The sequence below is a fragment of the Zalophus californianus genome, chromosome 17 (assembly GCF_009762305.2).
Source record: "Zalophus californianus isolate mZalCal1 chromosome 17, mZalCal1.pri.v2, whole genome shotgun sequence".
In the NCBI taxonomy this organism is placed as follows: Eukaryota; Metazoa; Chordata; class Mammalia; order Carnivora; family Otariidae; genus Zalophus; species Zalophus californianus.
Genome location: NC_045611.1, coordinates 43,088,992 through 43,108,527, shown reverse-complemented (window position 1 = coordinate 43,108,527; position 19,536 = coordinate 43,088,992). Strand labels below are relative to the sequence as shown.

The following is a 19,536-nucleotide window of genomic DNA, read 5'->3' as shown; positions in this document are numbered from 1 at the left end:
GCCAATGACAGCCCGGGAGCGCGGCGCCGCTTCGGGCCGGAACTTCCTGCATTCCAGGTCTGCCAGTCCCGGTCCGGGCCGGGTGTGCACGCCCGCGTCCTCCGGCCTTTCCGGAGCTAGGGGGCCGAGACCGGGGGGCTGGGACCCTGCTCCGCCCCGCGGCCCGCGGCCCGCGCGCTTGCACCAGCCGGGAGCCCGAGGCCCGAGGGCCCGCCGCGCCCGGGGCCAGGCGAAGCCGGGGGTTACCGGGGGCTGACCCGTCTCCGGCGGCTCCGCTGCGAGCCCGGGCACCGATGGCGGCGGCTGCGGCGGCGGCGGCGGCACTCAGGGACCCGGCACAGGTGAGTGCACAAGTAGCCACCGCGACCCCCACGCCCTCGTGCCTGGCGCCCGGACCGCGGAGGTGGGTCTTGTCTGTTCTCTCCTCTCCCACCTCTCCTCGGCTTTTGAGTCTGGGGGCGCTGGAGCGGAGCTACGCCCAGCCTGGGGTGCTGGATCCAGGCCGGAGATGATAACAGAGCGCTTCTCATTTCCGAAATCCAGGGGCAGGAGGCGAGGAAGGGTTTCCTAGGCACAGGGACCGGCGTGTGCAAAGTCTTGGCGGTGAGATTGAGCTGAGTGTTCGGAGAGCAGGTGGGAGACAGTGAGCCCCGGAATGGCGGGCTGAGGAGCTGGGCCTCTATTCTGAGGGTGTTGGGAGCCATAGACGGTTTCCAGTAGAAGAGGAAGATTATCTGACTCGGGTCTTGACAGGCTCCCCGTGGACGCAGAGTGGAAAACGGACTTGGGGTAAGGGTGGAGGCAGGGAGGGCAGGGAGTCCGCTATTGCAGTAGTTCAGGGGAGCACTGCAGGTGGCTGGAAGTAGAAGTGATTGGATTCTGGATCCGGCTTTTAAGTCAGGCTGACCAGATTTTCTGATGTGGAAGGTGAGAAAGAGAAGGGATGGTTTTTGGCTTCAGCAGCTGGAAGGATGGATGCGGGAAGGAGCTGGAGAAGTTGGTTGTAGAAGGAATTTTCAATATAAAAGCAGAAGTGAGGTTTTGGCCCTGCTAAGCTCTGATGTTCCAGAGACCCCTGAATGGAGTTGAGTGGGCAGCTAGCCACTGGTTATGGTGTTTGGGGGTGGTATAGTTAAGGTTATGAGAGACCAAATGCACAAAGGGACAAAGGCCAGACCATATATAAAAATAGAATTCTTACCCACAACCTGTAGGGACCTGCCCAGGAAACCAACCTCTTTATCTACAATAAACAACCCAGGAAGCTAGCCTGCTTAAATTAGACTCACAGGAAGCCAGATTGCTATCTCTAGTGACAATCCGGGAACAGTAACTTCTGTAACAAGCGGCCCCAGATGACCAGAGCTGGATTAATAACTCACAGCTTCCCTAATATTTGTTCCTACTTCCACCTTTGGCCCAGGCAGAGAAAAGCAAATATGTACCCCTAACCGAACACATAGGATGCCCCGCTTCTAGTTAGCCTGCCTGCAGCTTCTCTGGGCCAGCAGCCCCCAGTCAGGGCACATCTGAAGCCTTCCCTTTTCTGCTATAAAGCTTTGAGTCTGCCAAAGCATAAGCGACAGAGGCTCCCTCCCTTGCTGTTGCAAGCTCAGTATAAATAGCCTTTGTTTTTCTTACTTGGTTAGTCTTTCCACAGTTAAAACATCTAAAATGTGGCATCTGGTGTGTGGACAAGGGTGTGGTTGTGTGTCCAGTTCAAGAAGGTGAACCTTCAGGTCAAGGCGGCAATGCTGTTAGAGAGAAAGAGGAAGGCAGGGCCTGGGAACTGAGAACGGGGTCTCTTGGTGGGACACCGTGGTTGGCTTGTTTGGCATCATCAAGACAGAGATGGAGGAGCAGTGGTCGTGGTGGTGGTGATGGTGTTGCTGTGTGGGGAAGGGGGTCTAGCAGGTGGTGTAGGTATGGGAAGGATGGGGAGGCTCAGTAGTAATGGAGGTAGTATTACAGCGAGCCCTGGACTGGTGCTTATTCACCCCTCTGCATCCTCGGCAGGCGTCTGTGGTGCCCCTTGATGGGGCCGGGGGTTTTCAGTTGGGCTGAGGAATTAGCTCAGGGGCAAATGGGGTCAGCTGGGAGTGGGTGACCCTGAGTGGGTGGGCATAGGAGAACCCATGTGCAACATAGAAGAGGAAGAGGCCCAAGGGTATCTGATATCTCTGTGGTTCTGTGTGGCTTAGATTGAAGCCAGGAAAGAGCTGGGCGGGGAGACCTTCAGATCACTGGCGGGTGTTGCCCTTGACAGTGGGAGCCATCCAAGGATCTGGATGGGATCATGGTTGGATTTGCTAAGAACTTTGTGCAGGTTGTGTGCAGAGTGACATGTGAGGGTCCGTGGCAATGGCTATGATGTGGGCTGGGATGGAGAGAGAGTACAGTGACAATGGGGTGCAGTGGTGAGGTCCAGAGTCTGAGGAAGGTGCAGTCCAAGAAGTGATATGCATATAGGAGTGAGTGTGAGCTGTTGGCCCCAGGGCCTTGGTACTGGCACTTAAGGGAGAAGATTGAGTCCATGTCTGTGTGTGGGAAGCATGAGGTTGGTGACATGGGAGGGGGCCCACAGAGGAGGGGGTTGGGCCGTGGTGTCCCTCTGCCCACCTGCCCGTTGATGCTGTGGACTGACACAGAGGTCAGGTGAGGCACAGAACGGAGCAAACACCAGTGAAGCCAGGGCCTGGGATCTCCTCTGAGTTGGGAAGCTGGGGAGAAGGGGGAGCAGGGGACAGATGGGGAGGCCTGAGGAGAGAAGCTGATCCTGAAATGAACTGTCCCCATCATGGCAGGGCTGTGTGACCTTTGAGGACGTGACCATTTACTTCTCCCAGGAGGAGTGGGGGCTCCTTGATGAGGCTCAGAGGCTCCTGTATTGCGACGTGATGCTGGAGAACTTTGCACTTATAGCCTCACTGGGTAAGGCCTTCACACCCACTGGGTTTCCTGAGCCCGTTTCTGCCTGCCCCCTTTTCCTTCCCATGGCCAGACCTATGGGCACCGCTTCCTGCCCCACTCTCCCAGGATATGTGCTGCACATTCCAGGCCCATGCCAAGTGCACGTCCCATCCTCTTCCTGAGCAGCCCCAAAGCATTGTGGGGAAGGGGCCGGCACTGAGGAGTCTTGCAGGTAGCCCAGTGGATCCCGGCTGGCTTGGCCACTCTCTGCCTGGGTGATCATGTCCTTTAGCTAACGTTTCCTAGGGCCTGACTGCTGGGGATCCTGGCCCTGATGTGGTTACCACTTGCTGTGACCACTGGGATGTTCCTGCTATACCTCCCTGTGTGTTCCTGTTGTAATATTTCACTTTCTTTCCTCTGGTCTGTCATCAGGTGGTTCACCTGGCCAGGTGCTGGCCACTTACCTGCCCTGTCTTTCCCTCAGGACTTACCTCCTTCAGGTCTCACATAGTCGCCCAGCTGCAGATGGGGGCAGAGCCATGGGTGCCTGACAGGGTGGATATGACGTCAGCCATGGCAAGAGGGGCATACAGCGGACCTATGTCTGGTGAGTAGGCGATGCGGGGACAGGTGACATCACTGCTGTCTTCAAATCACACCTGCAGTTTTTCTCATGTTCATCATTGTTTTGGTGCCGAAGCCAACGGCCACATCTCTCTTCTACCTTTCCTTTCCTATTCTTGACACATCGCCGACTTGTCATTTCTGCTCTGACTTGCGGCCCCTGGCTCACTCTTTCCAAGGCTCCCTCTGTGACTGTCTCCAACGTGGACCTACACTTACTCTGGCACTATAGGTGCATATTCCCTTTCATAGTCCTTAAACAGCGGCCACTCAGTTGCAGTCAGATTGCCCTGGGCCTGGACACACCGTTCTGCACAGGGTCCCATGTGTTAGCAGTGGCCAAGGCCCTGCTGGAAAGCCTTTAGAAAGAAATGAGTTGGAAACCCCGCCTTCCGGCCTAAGACTCTGCCCCATCCTTGTGTCCTGGGTCCTGGCAAGGCCTCCCTGGTTTGTGACCTTGCCAGGCACAGTAGTGCAGAGCAGACATCCTTACCCTGACCTCAGGCTCCTCTTCTTGCCAGCAGTCCTGAGGACTCATGCCAGGGCCAGGCATGATTTGTCACGGGGCTGCTTCCTTCCATCTGAGTTCCTAGGAACTTCACCAGCACTTCTCTGCTTTCAGGGTTTTGCTGTGGAATGGAGGGTGAGCGTAGAGTGTCTGCAGAAGGAGTGTCACAGGACAGGAAGCTCAAGGCGGCTCTGTCCAACCAGAAGGACTACTCCTGTGACACGTGTGGCCTGCACTTGAAAGACATTTTGCACTTGACTGAACACGAGGCAACACATGCCAGGCAGAAACCAGACGTGTGTGAGGTGGCTGGGAGAGGGATCAAGTCCAATGCAAACCTTTACCAGCATCAGATGCAGCAGAATATAGACAAGCCTGTCAGAAGGGATGAGGACAGGGCCTCACCTGTGAAGAGCTGCAGAGATGACACATCAAAGGAACCTTTCACAGTCAGGGAGGATGGGAAGGACTTTGTGGGTGGGACGGCCACATCCTGCTTTCTGTGGCATCAGGTCGCTCACAGAGTGGAGGAGCCACCCCAGAGCACTGGCATGCAGAGCCATAACAAGTGCAGTGAATTTGGGAACGCTTTCAGTGACAAGCCCACACCTGTTCAGCACCAGAGAACCCACACTGGAGAAAGGCCTTATGAGTGCAACAAATGTGGGATATTCTTCAGCCACGCTTCCGGCCTCTATCAGCACCAGAGAGATCACAATAGAGGAAAGCCTTATGAGTGCTGCGAATGTGGGAAGTTCTTTAGCCAACACTCTAGTCTCGTTAAACATCAGAGAGTTCACACTGGGGAAAGCCCTCACGTGTGCAGTGACTGTGGGAAATTCTTTAGCCGAAGCTCCAACCTCATTCAGCATAAGAGGGTGCACACAGGAGAGAAGCCTTACGAGTGCAGCGAATGTGGGAAGTTCTTCAGCCAGCGCTCCAACCTCATTCATCATAAGAGGGTTCATACAGGCAAAAGCGCTCACGAGTGCAGTGAGTGTGGGAAGTCTTTCAACTGCAACTCCAGCCTCATAAAGCACTGGAGGGTTCACACTGGAGAAAGACCTTATAAGTGCAACGAATGTGGGAAATTCTTCAGCCATATCGCCAGTCTCATCCAACATCAGATAGTCCACACTGGTGAACGGCCTTACGGGTGCAGCGAATGTGGGAAAGCCTTCAGCCGGAGCTCCGACCTCATGAAGCATCAGAGAGTCCACACTGGGGAACGGCCTTATGAGTGCATCGAATGTGGGAAATTGTTTAGCCAGAGCTCCAGCCTCAATAGCCATCGGAGACTTCACACTGGTGAACGGCCTTATCAGTGCCCCGAATGTGGGAAGTTCTTTAACCAAAGCTCCAGCCTCAATAACCATCGGAGACTTCACACCGGTGAGCGGCCTTATGAGTGCCTCGAATGTGGGAAAACCTTCAGACAAAGGTCTAATCTGAGGCAACACCAGAAGGTTCACAAACCAGACAGGCCATATAAGTGTGGCGAATGTGGAAAAGCCTTTAGCCAGAGGCCTACGCTCGTCCGGCACCAGAAAATTCACACTAGGGAAAGGAGTGCAGAGAATGTGCACCCTCCTCCAGCACAACGACGTGCAGTGGAAATAAGCTCTGAGAACAGTCTTTACGAGGGGGCCATCAGCCAGAGGTTGAACCTCCTTCATCCCAGTGTCCACACTGGGCAGATTCCCTATGAATGCTAGTTATGTTGGAAGGTCTCTGGAACAAAGTAACATTTTCTCACCGTGGACTCTGCCAGACCTTTGTCACTGTGTTTGTGGTAGAAGCCATTGAGCTCTGGCAGGTCTCCAGGAGCACGTGTCAGCCAGTCCCTGTGTTCAGACCTCTTCTCTTTTGCCAAGAGGGAATCCTGAGTAGCCTGAGGCCAAAGGAAGATGTCCTTCCCTCCTTCTGTGACCAATGTAGCTGTAGATACGACCCATCTTTGACCGTAAAGAGCTGAGCTGGGTTCTCCTGGCGGCTTTTGGAGAAGGTTTCCCTTCTTTCAAGGGAAGATCTCATATGATGCTCATGATGGATTTATCCAGACTCTACATTACCCATCCCAACAACTACCTACTTTACATTGCCTTCGTGATAAAGCCACCTTTAATCCCATGTGTTCTGATCACTGTGAAGTGGGTTGAGAACACAGTTAAGGTCTACCGAACTAAAAGGGTCTCCAAATGTATTGCCTCAGAAAGAGCAGGATAGTGGAGAATAGCTCTCAGTCCAGATTTGGCCTCCTTTGTGTTGCTACTCAAGGCTTCCTGGGGAAGATGGTAGGACTTTGTGGGCCTAACGTGATCTGAATGGCATGAATTTTTGTGAGCCACAGATTACCCTAAGGACGGGGCATTGTGACAACCTCCTCTGTGTCTGGGAGCAGCATGAATAGGGCCCCATTTCCACAGGATGCCTCATGTTACCTAGCACTGTTAAGCAGACACTGTTTCCCTGGTACCTGCCAAGGAGCCATATGCCTTGAAGTTTAGCATCTGGTATACAGGTGTCCTAACTGTAAGACTTACTGGGCCCAATTGAGACCATAATTTGTATGGAAACACTGGAGGTGATGATGAAGTAGACGAGTCTGCAGGAAACTAAAGGGAATGTACCTGTTCTAAAAGTGCATCCACAAATGTTCCTTTGAATGTGACTGTGCAGAATTCAGGCTTTGCAGAAATTCTCAGGACCTCCAGACCTCTGTCCTATGACTCAGGTCACTGACAAAGCAAAAATCTAAAGGTTTTGTGGGTACTAAGTCTCTCTGCACTATTCGTGCCACAGCCATTGCTGCGTTGGCAGGAGAATGGGGGCTGAGAGAAGGTAGATCCCGTACTCCAGGGATGTAGCATTTGTCACATAGCCAACCATTTTTGCTGCCAAGACAGAGAAGAGAGTCAATGTAGGGTTGCCAAATCTAATTTTCTAAAATGAATCAGAGATCAGATTTTTATGTGCAACAATTTATTTAAATGCTCTGTTGAGATATAATTGTCATGCAACAGTTGTACATATTTGATGTGTACAATTTGAGAAGTTTTTCAGTTATGTATACACTCAGGGAACCAACACCAGAACCATGACAATAACAATGGACCTATGCATCCCCCACAAAGCTACCTCGTGCCCTTTACTATCCCTCATGCCTTCCCAGAAAACCATGATTTACCTTTTTTCTTTTTACTACAGATTTGTTTGCCTTTCTTAGAATTTTATACAACTGGAATCATAAAGTATTTACACCCTATTTTTGGTCTATTTTCTTTTACAGTGTAATTATCTTGAGAATTATCCATGCTGTATGTATGAACACTTCATTCCTTTTGCTGTTGATTAGTGCTCTCTTGAGTGAATCCATCACAATTTTTTATGCTTTATTTTTTAAATTAAAAAGTCTCTGGTAAAATACACATAACATAAAATTTACCATCTTAACCATCTTTAAGTGCATAGTTCAGGGGTATTAAGTACATTCATATTGTACAGCCATCACCACCATTCACATCCCGAGCTCTTTTCATTTTGCAAAACAAAAAGTCTGTACCCATTAAACAATAATTTCAAAGCCTCCCCCCCCACCAAGCCCCTGGAAACCGCCCTTCTATTTTCTGTCTCTCTGAATTTGACTACTTCAGGTACCTCATATGCATTGAGTCATCTAGTATTTGTCTTTTTGTGAGTCGTTTATTTCACTTAGCATAATATCCTCAAGGTTCATCCATGTTTTATGCCATGTGTCAGGATTTCTTTTTATGGCTGAATAATATGCCATTGTATTTTTATGCCATATTTTGCTTATTCATTCATCTGTCAATGGATATTTGGTTTACTTCCACCTTTTAGCTATTGAGAACCACGCAGCTATGAACATGGGTATACAAATATCTCCTTGAGACCTTGCTTTCTATTCTTTTTTTTTTTTTAAGATTTTATTTGAGAGAGAGCAAGCAAGAGAGAGCATGAGTAGGCTGAGGGGCAGGGGGAGAAGCCGACTCCCTGCTGAGCAGGGAGCCCGATGTGGGGCTCAATCCTGGGACTCTGGGATCATGACCTGAGCTGAAGGCAGACAGCTAACCAACTGAGACACCCAGGTGCCCCCTTGCTTTCTTTATAGATATATCTGGAAGTGGAATTACTGGCTCATATGGTAATTATATTTTTAATTTTTTGAGGAACCTCCATACTGTTTTCCACAGTTGCTCTATCATTTTATATTCCTACCAACAGTATACATGGGTTCTGATTTTTCCACATCCTCACCAACACTTGTTTTATCTTTTAAAAAAATCTAAAAGATGTTTTAATAGTATCTATCCTGATATATATGAAGTGGTTTCCTTCTATCCTACCTTGTTGAGTGTTTTTATCATGAAAGGGTGTTGGATTTTGTCGAATGCTTTTTTTTCCCCATAAATTGATAGGGTCCTATGTTTTTTCCTTCTGTTAATGTGGTGTATTATACTGATTGATTTTCATATGTTGAAACTTCCTTGCATTCCAAGAATAAATCCCACTTAAACATGGTGTATAATCCTTTCAGTGTGCTGCTAAATTCTGTTTGCTAGTATTTTGTTAAAGATATTTGCACCCATGTTCATAAGTGATATTGGTCTGCACTTTTCTTATACTATCATTTTCTGGCTTTGGTATCAGGGCAAATGAATTAGGAATTGTTCTCTTCAAGTTTTTGGAAAATCTTAACAAAGATTAATGCTATTTCTTTAATGTGTAGAATTCACCAATAAAGTCACTGGGTCCAGAGCTTTGTTGTGAGGAGGTTTTTGGTTGTTTATTCATTATACTTACTAATTATAAGTTTATTCAGATATTCTCTTCATGATTCAGTCTTGATAGGATTTGTGTTTCTAAGGATTAGTCTATTTCATCTAGGTTCCATTTTTTGTGTGTACACTTCTTCATAGTACTCTTGTAATCCTTTTTATTTCTGTAGAATTGGTAGTAATGCCCCCACTTATATTTCTGATTCCAGTAATTTGAGTCTTCTTTCTTCTTTTAGTCACTCTAGCTAAACGTTGGTCAATTTTGTTCAACTTTTTGAAGAACCATCTTCTGGATTTGTTGATTTTTCTCTTGTTTTTCTATTCTCTATTTTTTAAATCTCTAGTCTTTAGTATATATTTTTTAAAGATTTTATTTATTTGACAGAAAGAGACACGGTGTGAGAGAGGGAACACAAGCAGAGGGAGTAGGAGAGGGAGAAGCAGGCTTCCTGTGGAGCACGGAGCCCGATGCAGGGCTCGATCCCAGGACCCTGAGATCATGACCTGAGCCGAAGGCAGACGCTTAACAACTGAGCCACCCAGGCACCCCATCTTTAGTATTTCTTAACTTTTTCTAGCTCTTGGTTTAGTTCTCTTTCTAGTTCTTTAAGTTGCAAAGTAAGGTTGTTGATTTAACATCTGTCTTTTTTAATATAAGCTTCCTCCATACAGCTTTTGCTACATCTCATAAATTTTGGTATGTTGTTTTTGTTTTCTTCCTTCCTTCCTTTCTTTTCTTTCTATCTTTCCTTCCTGTCTTCCTTCCTTCTTTCCTCTCTCCCTCCCTCCTTCCATCCTTTCTTCTTCCTTTTTTTTTTTTTTTTTTTTTGAGAGAGAGCATGCATGCGCCCATGTGAGCAGGAGGGGGAGGCCCAGAGGGAGAGGGAGAGAATCTTAAGCAGACTCTGCTTTGAGCATAAAGCTTGACCTGGGGATTGATCTCATGATTCTGAGATCATGACGAGCCAAAATCAAGAGTCGGTCACTTAATTGACTGAGACACCCAGGTGCCCTGTGTTTTTGTTTTCTTTCATCTTGGGTATTTTCTAATATTCCTTGTGATTTCTCCTTTGTTTCATTGATTGTTTAAGCATGTGTTATTTAATTTCCACAAATTTGTGAATTTTCCAATTTGCCTTTCATCAATTTCTAACTTCATCCTGTTGAGATTAGAGAAAATAGTTTGCATAATATCTTTTAAAACCTATTAAGCCTTAATCTGTGACCTAATGTGGTCTATCATAGAAATGTCCTATGTGCACCTGAGAACAATGTTTTCTGTTGGTGGTGGTTAGAGTATTGTGTACATTTCTGTTAGTTCTGATTGGTTTATTGTATTGTTCAAGACCTTTATTTCCTTAATGACTTTTTTCCATTATTGAGAGCAGGGTATTGAAGTCTCCAACTATTGTAAAACTCTTTCTTCCTGTCAATTTTTGAATCATATATTTTCTTGGTCTGTTATTAGTTTCACAAATGTTTATAATTGTTACACCTTCTTGCTGTATAAAACCTTTTATTGTGATATAAAAATGTCCAAATTTGTGTTGTAACTTTTTTCGTATGGAAACTTATTTGCATGAAATGTTTTTCCATCCTTTCACTTTCAACCTTCTTGTGTCTTTGGCTGTAAAGTTAGTCTCTGTGGACAGCATATAGTGGGATAATATTTTAAACATCCATTCTGTCAGTCTCTCTTTTGATTGGAGAGTTTAATCCATTTACATTTGAAGTAATTACTGATGAAGGATTTACTTCTGTGATTTTGCTATTTGTTTTCTATATGGCTTTTCTGTCATCCATTTCCTATATTACTGTCTTTTTTTTAATGTAAAATGCTTTAATTCCCTTCTCATTTCCTTTTGTGTATATTCTATAGCTATTTTCTTTGTGGTTACCATAGAGATTATGTTGAACATTCAAAAATTATTAACACTCTAATTTGAATTTATATCAACCTAACTTCAATACCATACAAAAACTCTGCTCCTATGTAATTCCATTCCCAACTCTTTCAGTTACTGATATCACAGAATTACATTTTTATACATTTTATGTCCAAAACATAGGCTAATAATTGTTCTTAAAGATGTACAAGCTTTTTAAGAAAACACGAGCTTTTTAAATCATGTAGAAATTTTAAAATGGAGTTATAAACCAAAGTTACAATAATAGTAGTTTTTAAAATTGTCCATGTATTTATCTTTACAAGTGATCTTTATTCCTTCATATGGCTTAGAATTAGTCCAATGCCCTTTGATTTCAAGTGGAAGGACTCCCTTTAGCATTTCTTGCTGGGCAGGTCTAGCGGTAACAAACTTCCTTGGATTTTGTTTATCTGGGAATTAATTTCTCCCTTACTTTTGAAAGACAGTTTTGCCAGATATACAATGCTTGGTTACCATTTTCTTTTCTTTCAGTACTTTTAACATACCAGCCCATTGCCTTCTGGCGTCTAAGGATTCTGATGAAGAATCTGTGGATAATCTTATTGAGTATCCTTTGTATGCAACAAGTCACCTCTCTTGTTCCCTTCAAATTTCTCTTTGTCTTTCGACAGATTGTAATTTGTCTTGATTTGGGCCTCTTTGAATTTATCCTTCTAGGAGTTCATTGAGCTTCTTGGATGCTTATATTCATGTATTTCATCAAATTGGGGTAGTTAATTCTTTCAAGTTATCTCTCTTCTCCTTTCTCTCATCTCCTGGGATTCACACATGTGTATTGTTCCTCTTGAAGGTGTTCCAGAGGTGCTTTATATTCTGTTGACTTCTTCAATCTTTTTTCTTTTGATTTTCCTATCTTGAAGTTCACTGATTCGTCTGTATTCTCACATCTGCTTTTAAATCCCTCTAGCAAATTTTTCATTTCAGTTATGGTAATTTTAGCAACAGAATTTTTTTTCTTTTTATGTTTCCTATGTCTTGTGTGACATTTCCATTTTGTTCATACATTATTTTCTTGCCTTCTCCACATCTTACTTTAGTTATTTGATCATCTGTAAGATAGTTGTTTTAAAGTCTTTGTCTAGTAGAGCTGCCATCAGGTCTTTTTAAGATTTCTGATTTTTTTTTTTTCCTCTGAATGGGCCATACTTTCCCATTTCCTTATATGCCTTGTGATTTCTTTCTTTCTTTTTTTTTTTGAACACTGGACAATTTAAATTTAATAATGTGTTAACTCTGAAAATCAGATTCTTCATCTTTCCCCAGGGTTTGCCATTTTTAATTTTTAAAATTTAATTGTCATAGATTGTCTCTGCTGGGGAACAGCCTATGGTGTATCTCAGGTCTTTTCTGAGCCTGTGCCTTGAATTTTAAAATTCTCCTGTATATGTGATTGCTTTGGAATGTCTTAATCCTAAATATTTGGCTCCCAAAAGGAGAGAAAGAAAAATGAAGGGGAAAAAAATGTGCTGGTACCTAAATTCCCTGAAAGTCACTCTGCCAGAGAGGGAGGGGCTTGCAACAATTGGATAAGGGTTGCACAAATGGCTGCCCGCTACTGTGATTTCACCTCTGCAATCAGGTTAGAGCACAGGTCCTCAATATTTGGAGTGGGGTCCTACCCAGGCTCCCAAAAATTGCATGCATGCTGCTCCAGGGACAAACACATAGCTGCCTACCACAGGGCAAGGGGATAAGGGATGGGAACGGCTACAGTGCTAAGGACTGACACTAACCCAAATTAACTGTAATTTACTACTGCCTAAGCCTTCCACTGGAAGTTGTAAGCCTTTGAATGGACCCCAGAGTTCCAAAATAATTACAGTAGACACATTCTGCCAGTACAATTGTTGTCAGGGTAGGGAGATTACTTTCTAGTGCTTCCTATCTACTACCTTCCCAGAATCCTTATTCAAATGCACTATAATTTTTTAACCTTTTAATATGTTAAATGGCATGGGTTTTTAGCTATTACAAATTAAGCTATGACCATGAATGTACAGGTCTTCATATGGGTCTATGCTTTCATTTCCCTTGTGATAATATCTAGGAGTACAGTACCTTTGTCACAGGGCAGAGAAATATTTAAATTTTTGGAAACAGACAAATTGTGTTCTAAAGTACTTATACCATGTTACTTCCCCCCAGGAGTGAATGAGTTCCAGTTCTTCCATATACTAGCCAACAATTGCTATGATCAATGTTTTTAATGTTTGTCATTTTAACAGATAGGTAGTAGTAGATCCTCACGTGGCTTTACCTTGCATTTATCTAATGACTCATGACCTTGAGCATTTTTAAAATGTTATTTACCACCCACATATCTTTGGTAAAATGTCCTTTCATATCTTTTGCCTTCTTTTGAAATAAATGTTGGTTAATATTTCTATTTTCATTAACAAGAATACAATGAAACAGCAAAGAACTTTGTTGGAACTTCAGTCATTTATCAATGATGTTGTAACTTATTTACTTAATGGGGTAATAAATTTGAATACTGAAAATATTTCCTCAAAATTTTATGTTGTTCCCAATGGAAAACTATAGACACAATACACTTTGAATTATTAACATGATGTCTACTTTCTTAAATCTTCACAGCTAATAAAACAATAAGTCAAGCTTTGAGCTATAGTGTTTACCATGCAGCCATTTTCAAGCTATGAATGCTGTCCCTGAATGGGAAGTTGGGAAACTGTGTTTAGTAGTACACCATTGTATTCTATATCCATCATAGAGATGCAACAGATGTAAATAACTTTATGCAAAGGTTTCTAATTCCAAATTTAACTTAATAGATATAGGGCTACCCAGATTACCTATTTTTTATTATGTAAACTTCAGTCATTTATGCCTTTAAAGGAATTTGTCCATTTCATTTAAGTTGTCCATTTATTGGTATAGATAGGTTCATAATTTTCCCTTATTCCCTTTCAATATTTGTATAATCTGTAGTGATGTCTTCTTTCTAATTCCTGATATTGGTAATTGGTGTGTTTTCTTTTTTAATGTGATAAATCTTAGCTAGAGGCTTATCTATTTTATTATTCATAAGGCTTTTGGTTTTACTGACTTTATAGTCTGTTTACTTCACTGATTTCCATTTAGATTTTTATTATTTTGCAGTTTTTTTGCTTTTCTTTTACTAGTTTTCATTTTACTTTATTTTTAAGATTTATTTAAAGTAAACTTGACACGCAGCATGGGGCTTGAACTTACAACCGAGTCAAGAGTCACATGCTCTACTGACTGAACCAGCCAGATGCTTCTTCTTTTCTTGTTTTTTAAATGTGGAAACAGATCCTTTTCTCAATACTTTTGTTTGTTTAATGTTTCCTTATAGTTCACTTAGCCTTCAATCCTGACAATTTCCTCTTATATTTCCTTCTAAATATTTTGTACTTTTACATTTTATTTCAGTCTGTGATCTATTTTAAGTTCATTTTTGTTTAAGGTAAAAGCCTTTTCTTCCTCTTGTGTCTCACATCTGGGCAAGCTGATAAGAAAGCCCTAGTGGTCTCTTCTTTTGCAAGATTCAAACCATGTAAGCCCCTGCCCAAGCAAGGAAATGGTATTTATCTCAGCCCCACCTTCAGGTATTCTGGGTATGCTAGTCTGTTTCTATTAATAAAAACAAACTGTATTTGGAAATTTTAATAATAAAACGTTATAAAATTAATATAGTCCTGTCCAGAGATGACATAAGTGAGCTACATCTCTGGTCTGTTAAAATTTGAGCAATAAAAGAGAATCCAGACCATTATGGATTAAAATACACTGAACACATAAAAATGAGCCCATAAGGAGACTTCTTTAAAAAGCATAAAGGTCTTACATGCCATTACATCTATATGACATTGCAGAAAAATTAAGTATGAAGCTTTATATGAGTTTAAACTCACATGAAAGGATTGAGCAAAGATAAAAATATAAGCGAAATTTCTATAAAGTGGATACATACCAAATTCACACTGGTTGATAGTTCTGGGGAGGTAGAACATGTGACCAGGTATTCAGACAAAGAAACATTTCTCAAACTCTTCCAAAAAAAAAAAAAAAAAAAAAAACTGAAGAGGAGGAAATCCTTCCAGACTTATTTAAGAAGGCCAGTGTTACCCTAATAACAAAACCAGACAAGAACACCACAGAAAAAGAAAATTGTAGGTCCATATCCCTGATGGACATAGATATAAAAATCCTCAACAAAATATTAGCAATCCAAATAAAATCATCCATTAAAAAGAACATACACTGTGATTAAGTGGGATTTATTCCAGGCGTGAAAGTACGGTTCAACATCCACAAATCAATCAATGTGATAAACTACATTAACAAAGTGACGAATCAAAATCATATGATCATCTCAACGTTATAGGAAAAGCATGTGACAAAATTCAACATCAATTTATGATAAAAACTTTCAACAAAGCGGGTATAGTGTGACTATTTCTCAACACAATAAAGGCCATTTATGACAAGCCCACAGCAAACATACTCAACAGTGAAAAGCTGAAAGCTTTTCCTCCATGATCAGGAACAAGACAAAGATGCCCACTCTCTCCACTTTTATTCAATATAGTATTGCAAGTCTTAGCCAGAGCAATTAGGCAAGGAACAGAAATAGAAGGCACCCAAATTGGAAAGGAAGAAATAAAACTATCACTATCTGTGGACAGTAAGATTTTATATACAGAAAACCCTAAACATTCCACCAAAAAACTATTAGAATTAATAAACAAATTCAGTAAAGTTGCAGGATACAAAATCAGTATACAAAACCAGTCGTGTTTCTATATACTAACAATCAGAAAGAAGAAATTAAAACAATCCCAGAGGTGCCTGGGTGGCTCAGTCGTTAAGCATCTGCCTACACTCAGGTCATGATCCCAGGGTCCTGGGATCGGGCCCCGTGTCGGGCTACCTGATCAGTAGGAAGCCTGCTTCTCCCTCTCCCACTCCCCCTGCTTGTGTTCCCTCTCTTGCTGGTCTCTCTCTGTCAAATAAATAAATAAATAAAATCTTTAAAAAAAAAAGAAAAAAGAAAACAATCCCATTTACAATTACATCAAAAAGAATAAAACAACTAGGAATAAATTTAATCAAGGTGAAAGACCCTTACACTGAAAATTTAAAGACATTGATAAAAGAAATCAAAGAAGACAAATAAATCTAAAGATATTTCATGCTTATGGATTGGAAGAAATAATATTGTTAAAATGTCCATATTACCCCAAGCAATCTATGGGTTCAGTGCAGTCCCTATCAAAATCCCAATGGCATTTTTCACAGAAATAGAACAATCCTAAAATTTGTATGGAACGACTAAATTTGTACTATATAACCAAAGCAATTTTGAGAAAGAACAAAGCTGGAGGCATCATACTTCTTGATTTCAAACTATATTATAAGGCTACAGTAATCAAAACAGTATGGTATTGGCATAAAGCAGACTCACAGACCTACACAATGGAATAGAGAGCCCATAAATAAATCCATGCATATGTAGTCAGTTAAATTTACGAGAAAGGAGCCAAGAATATACAATTGGGAAAGGACAGTCTCTTCAATAAATGGTGCTGGAAAAACCAGATAGCTACACGCAAAAGAATGAAACTATACCACTATCTTACACCATTTACAAACTTTAACTCACAATGGATTAAAGACTTGAATAAAAGATGAGAAACCATAAAACTCCTAGAAGAAAACAGGCAGTAAGCTCCTTGATGTTGCTCTTGGGAGATATTTTTTGGATCTGACTCCAGAGGCAATGGCAGCAAAAGTAAACAAATGGGACTAGATCAAATTAAAATGCTTCTGCACAATGAAAGAAATCAACAATATAAAAAGGCAAGCTACTGAATGGGAGACGTTTGCAAATGATACATTTGATAAGGGGTTAATATCCAAAATATATTATAAAGGAATCATACAACTTGGTAGCAAAAATCAATCCAATTAAAAAATGGGCAGAAGATCTGAACAGAGATTTTTCCAAAAAAGACATATAGATGGTCGACAGGCATATGAAAAGATGCTTATTACCAATCATCAGGAAAATGCAAATCAAAACCACAATGAGATATCACCTCACACCTGTCAGAATGGCTATTAGCAAAAAGACAAGAATTAACAAATGTCAATGAGAATGTGGAGAAAAGGGAATCCTCATGCACTGTTGGTGAAAAATGAAAAATATAACTACCATACAATCCAGCATTTCCATTTCTAGGTATTTATCCAAAGACAATGAAATCACTAATTCAAAAAGATATATGCACCCCTACGTTCATTGCAGTATTATTATGGAAACAATCAATGGATGAATGGATAAAGAATTTATATACAATGGAATACTATTCAGCCATAAAAAAGAATAAAATCTTGCCATTTACAACAACATGGATAGATCTTGAGGGTATTATGTTAAATAAGTCAGGAAAAAACAAATACCGTATGATTTCACTTATATGTGGAATGTAGAAAAAAAACAAAACTCATAGATGCAGAGAACAAATTTGTGCTTGCCAGAACGGGGGTGGATGAAATGGGTGAAGGAAGTCAAGATATAACAACTTCTAGTCATTAAATAAATAAGTCATGGGGATATAATATACAGCATGGTGTCTATAGTCAACAATATTTATGATACATGTAACTTTATATGACGATAGGAGGAAACCCGACATTATAGTGATCATTTTATAGTGTATATACAAATGTTGAATCATTATGTTGTATACCTGAAAATGTTATGTCAATTATGCCTCAATTAAAAAAAAACATGGAAAAACGTCACTAAAACAGCTGACTTAAAACTGTATGTGCTTCAAATTATGGTAGAGTTGTGTTTTGTACCATCATTTCTTTGGATAATACCAAATATCAGTATCTATAAGCATATTTTTGGAGGTTGCATAGTTTACACAGAAAGGAAACAACTGAAATCCATCAAAATGAGTACTACATAGTAGCAAAATGGAAAAGATAAATGGAGACATAAAAATTCAGATGATGGTGTGAGTGGTCATCATGGTAGGGGAGGGTCTGGGTGGAGGCTGGGGCTGTGAGTATGTTGGATTTACTCCTACTGCCTGTACAACATAAACACTATGGAGCCCATGGAGTCCAAAATATATAATCAAAGAAGGAAACAGGAATTGATACAGTTTGGTTATAAATGAATCAGAACTTATTGAATGGTCTCAATCATTATTCATAATTTTTTTCTGATACATCTAATCTTCCTTAGACCAGTAATAGGCATAATGATGTTTATCAGGAGGTGGAAGATTCATTTTTGGCAAAAGTTCAAAGGCAATTCAATAAAGAAAGGATAACCTTTGCAGCAAGTGGTGTTGGAAAAATTGGACATCCAAATGCAAAAAAATGAACCTCGACCTATAACCTTGCATATTACACAAAAATTATTTCAAAATGAATCATAGACACAAAATGTTGAAGTATAAAACTCCGAGAAGAGAATACAGGAAAAAAAATCTTCATGACCTTGGGTTACACAAAGAGTTCTCAGATAAAATACCAAATGCACTATCCATAAGGTAAACTGATAAAATGGGAGTATATGAAAATTAAATACCTTTGCTCTACAAAAGATAGTTAAGATAATGAAAAAGACAAACTGGATTAAACAAAATATATTTATAAGTCACACATCTAACAAAGAGCTTATATCTAGAATATATAAAGAACTCTTCAAAACTCAACAGTATGAGAACAAACAGCCCAATAAATAAATGCTTCACAAGATATGTGGATGTCAAATAATCACTTGAAAAAGTGGCAAACGTATTAGCCACTAGGAAAATGCAAATTAAAAACAGTGAGGTACCATCAGACACCTATGAGAGTAACTGAAAACAAAAACAAACTGACAATACCAAGTGCTAACAACAGTGTAATAACTGGAACTTTCATACATTGATGTTGGGAATGTAAAATAATACAGTCACTTTGGAAAATAGTTTGGTAATTTCTTGTAAAGTTAAAAACATGTAGTTACCATATGACAGCACCTCTACTCCTAGGTTACCTAAAGAAATGGAAATGTCCACACAAAAGTACAAACAGTGCCTTTATTCATGATTGCCAAAACCCGGAAACAACCCAAACTGCTATCATCTGGTGAATGGATAAACAGATTGTGGTTCACCCATAAGGACTACTACTCAACAATAAAAACAAATGAGCAATATGTGTGTACATATGTATGTATATTCATTCATTTGTTATATATTGTTGTATATAATCATTTGTTATAAATTGTTATATATATAAAGTATTTATGTATATTATATATATTTAACAACAGAATTTATCATAACATCAAGAATTATGACATACTTAAGGGTAAGTTTAACAAAATATGAGGAAGACTGACCATTACCCAGCATTGCTAAGAGAAATTAAAGACCTAAATAAAAAGAAACAGATGTTCATGAATTGGTGGACTCAATAGTGTTCAGATGTGAATTATCTCCATATTGATCTATAGATTCAATACAATCCATATTATAATCCCCCCATTTTTCCCCTTAGCAATTGACAAGCTGATTTTAAAATATGTAACTGAAAAAGACTTTCAACAAAGCAGTAGCAGTTTTGAAGTGTGCAGTAATCAATACTCTTTGGTATTGTTAGAATAGACACATGGTACAATAGTATATAAGAGTATTCGGAAATAAATGTTATGCAGTCTACTGATTTTCAAAAAGCAACTCAATGG

General features: G+C 41.0%; 1 protein-coding gene across 2 annotated transcripts; it reads left to right on the top strand.

Moving 5' to 3' along the window:
* ZNF792 (zinc finger protein 792) lies at positions 1 to 7,839 on the top strand. 2 transcript variants are annotated; one of them, XM_027617778.2, is made up of 4 exons: positions 1 to 341; positions 2,805 to 2,931; positions 3,398 to 3,520; positions 4,160 to 7,839. In XM_027617778.2, the coding sequence occupies exons 1-4, from the start codon at positions 294 to 296 to the stop codon at positions 5,758 to 5,760; spliced, it is 1,899 nt and encodes a 632-aa protein (XP_027473579.2). In that variant the 5' UTR covers positions 1 to 293; the 3' UTR covers positions 5,761 to 7,839. The 2 variants fall into 2 exon arrangements, with proteins under 2 accessions (XP_027473579.2, XP_035580905.1); XM_035725012.1 differs by lacking the exon at positions 2,805 to 2,931.
* The last annotated feature ends 11,697 nt before the right edge of the window (positions 7,840 to 19,536 follow it).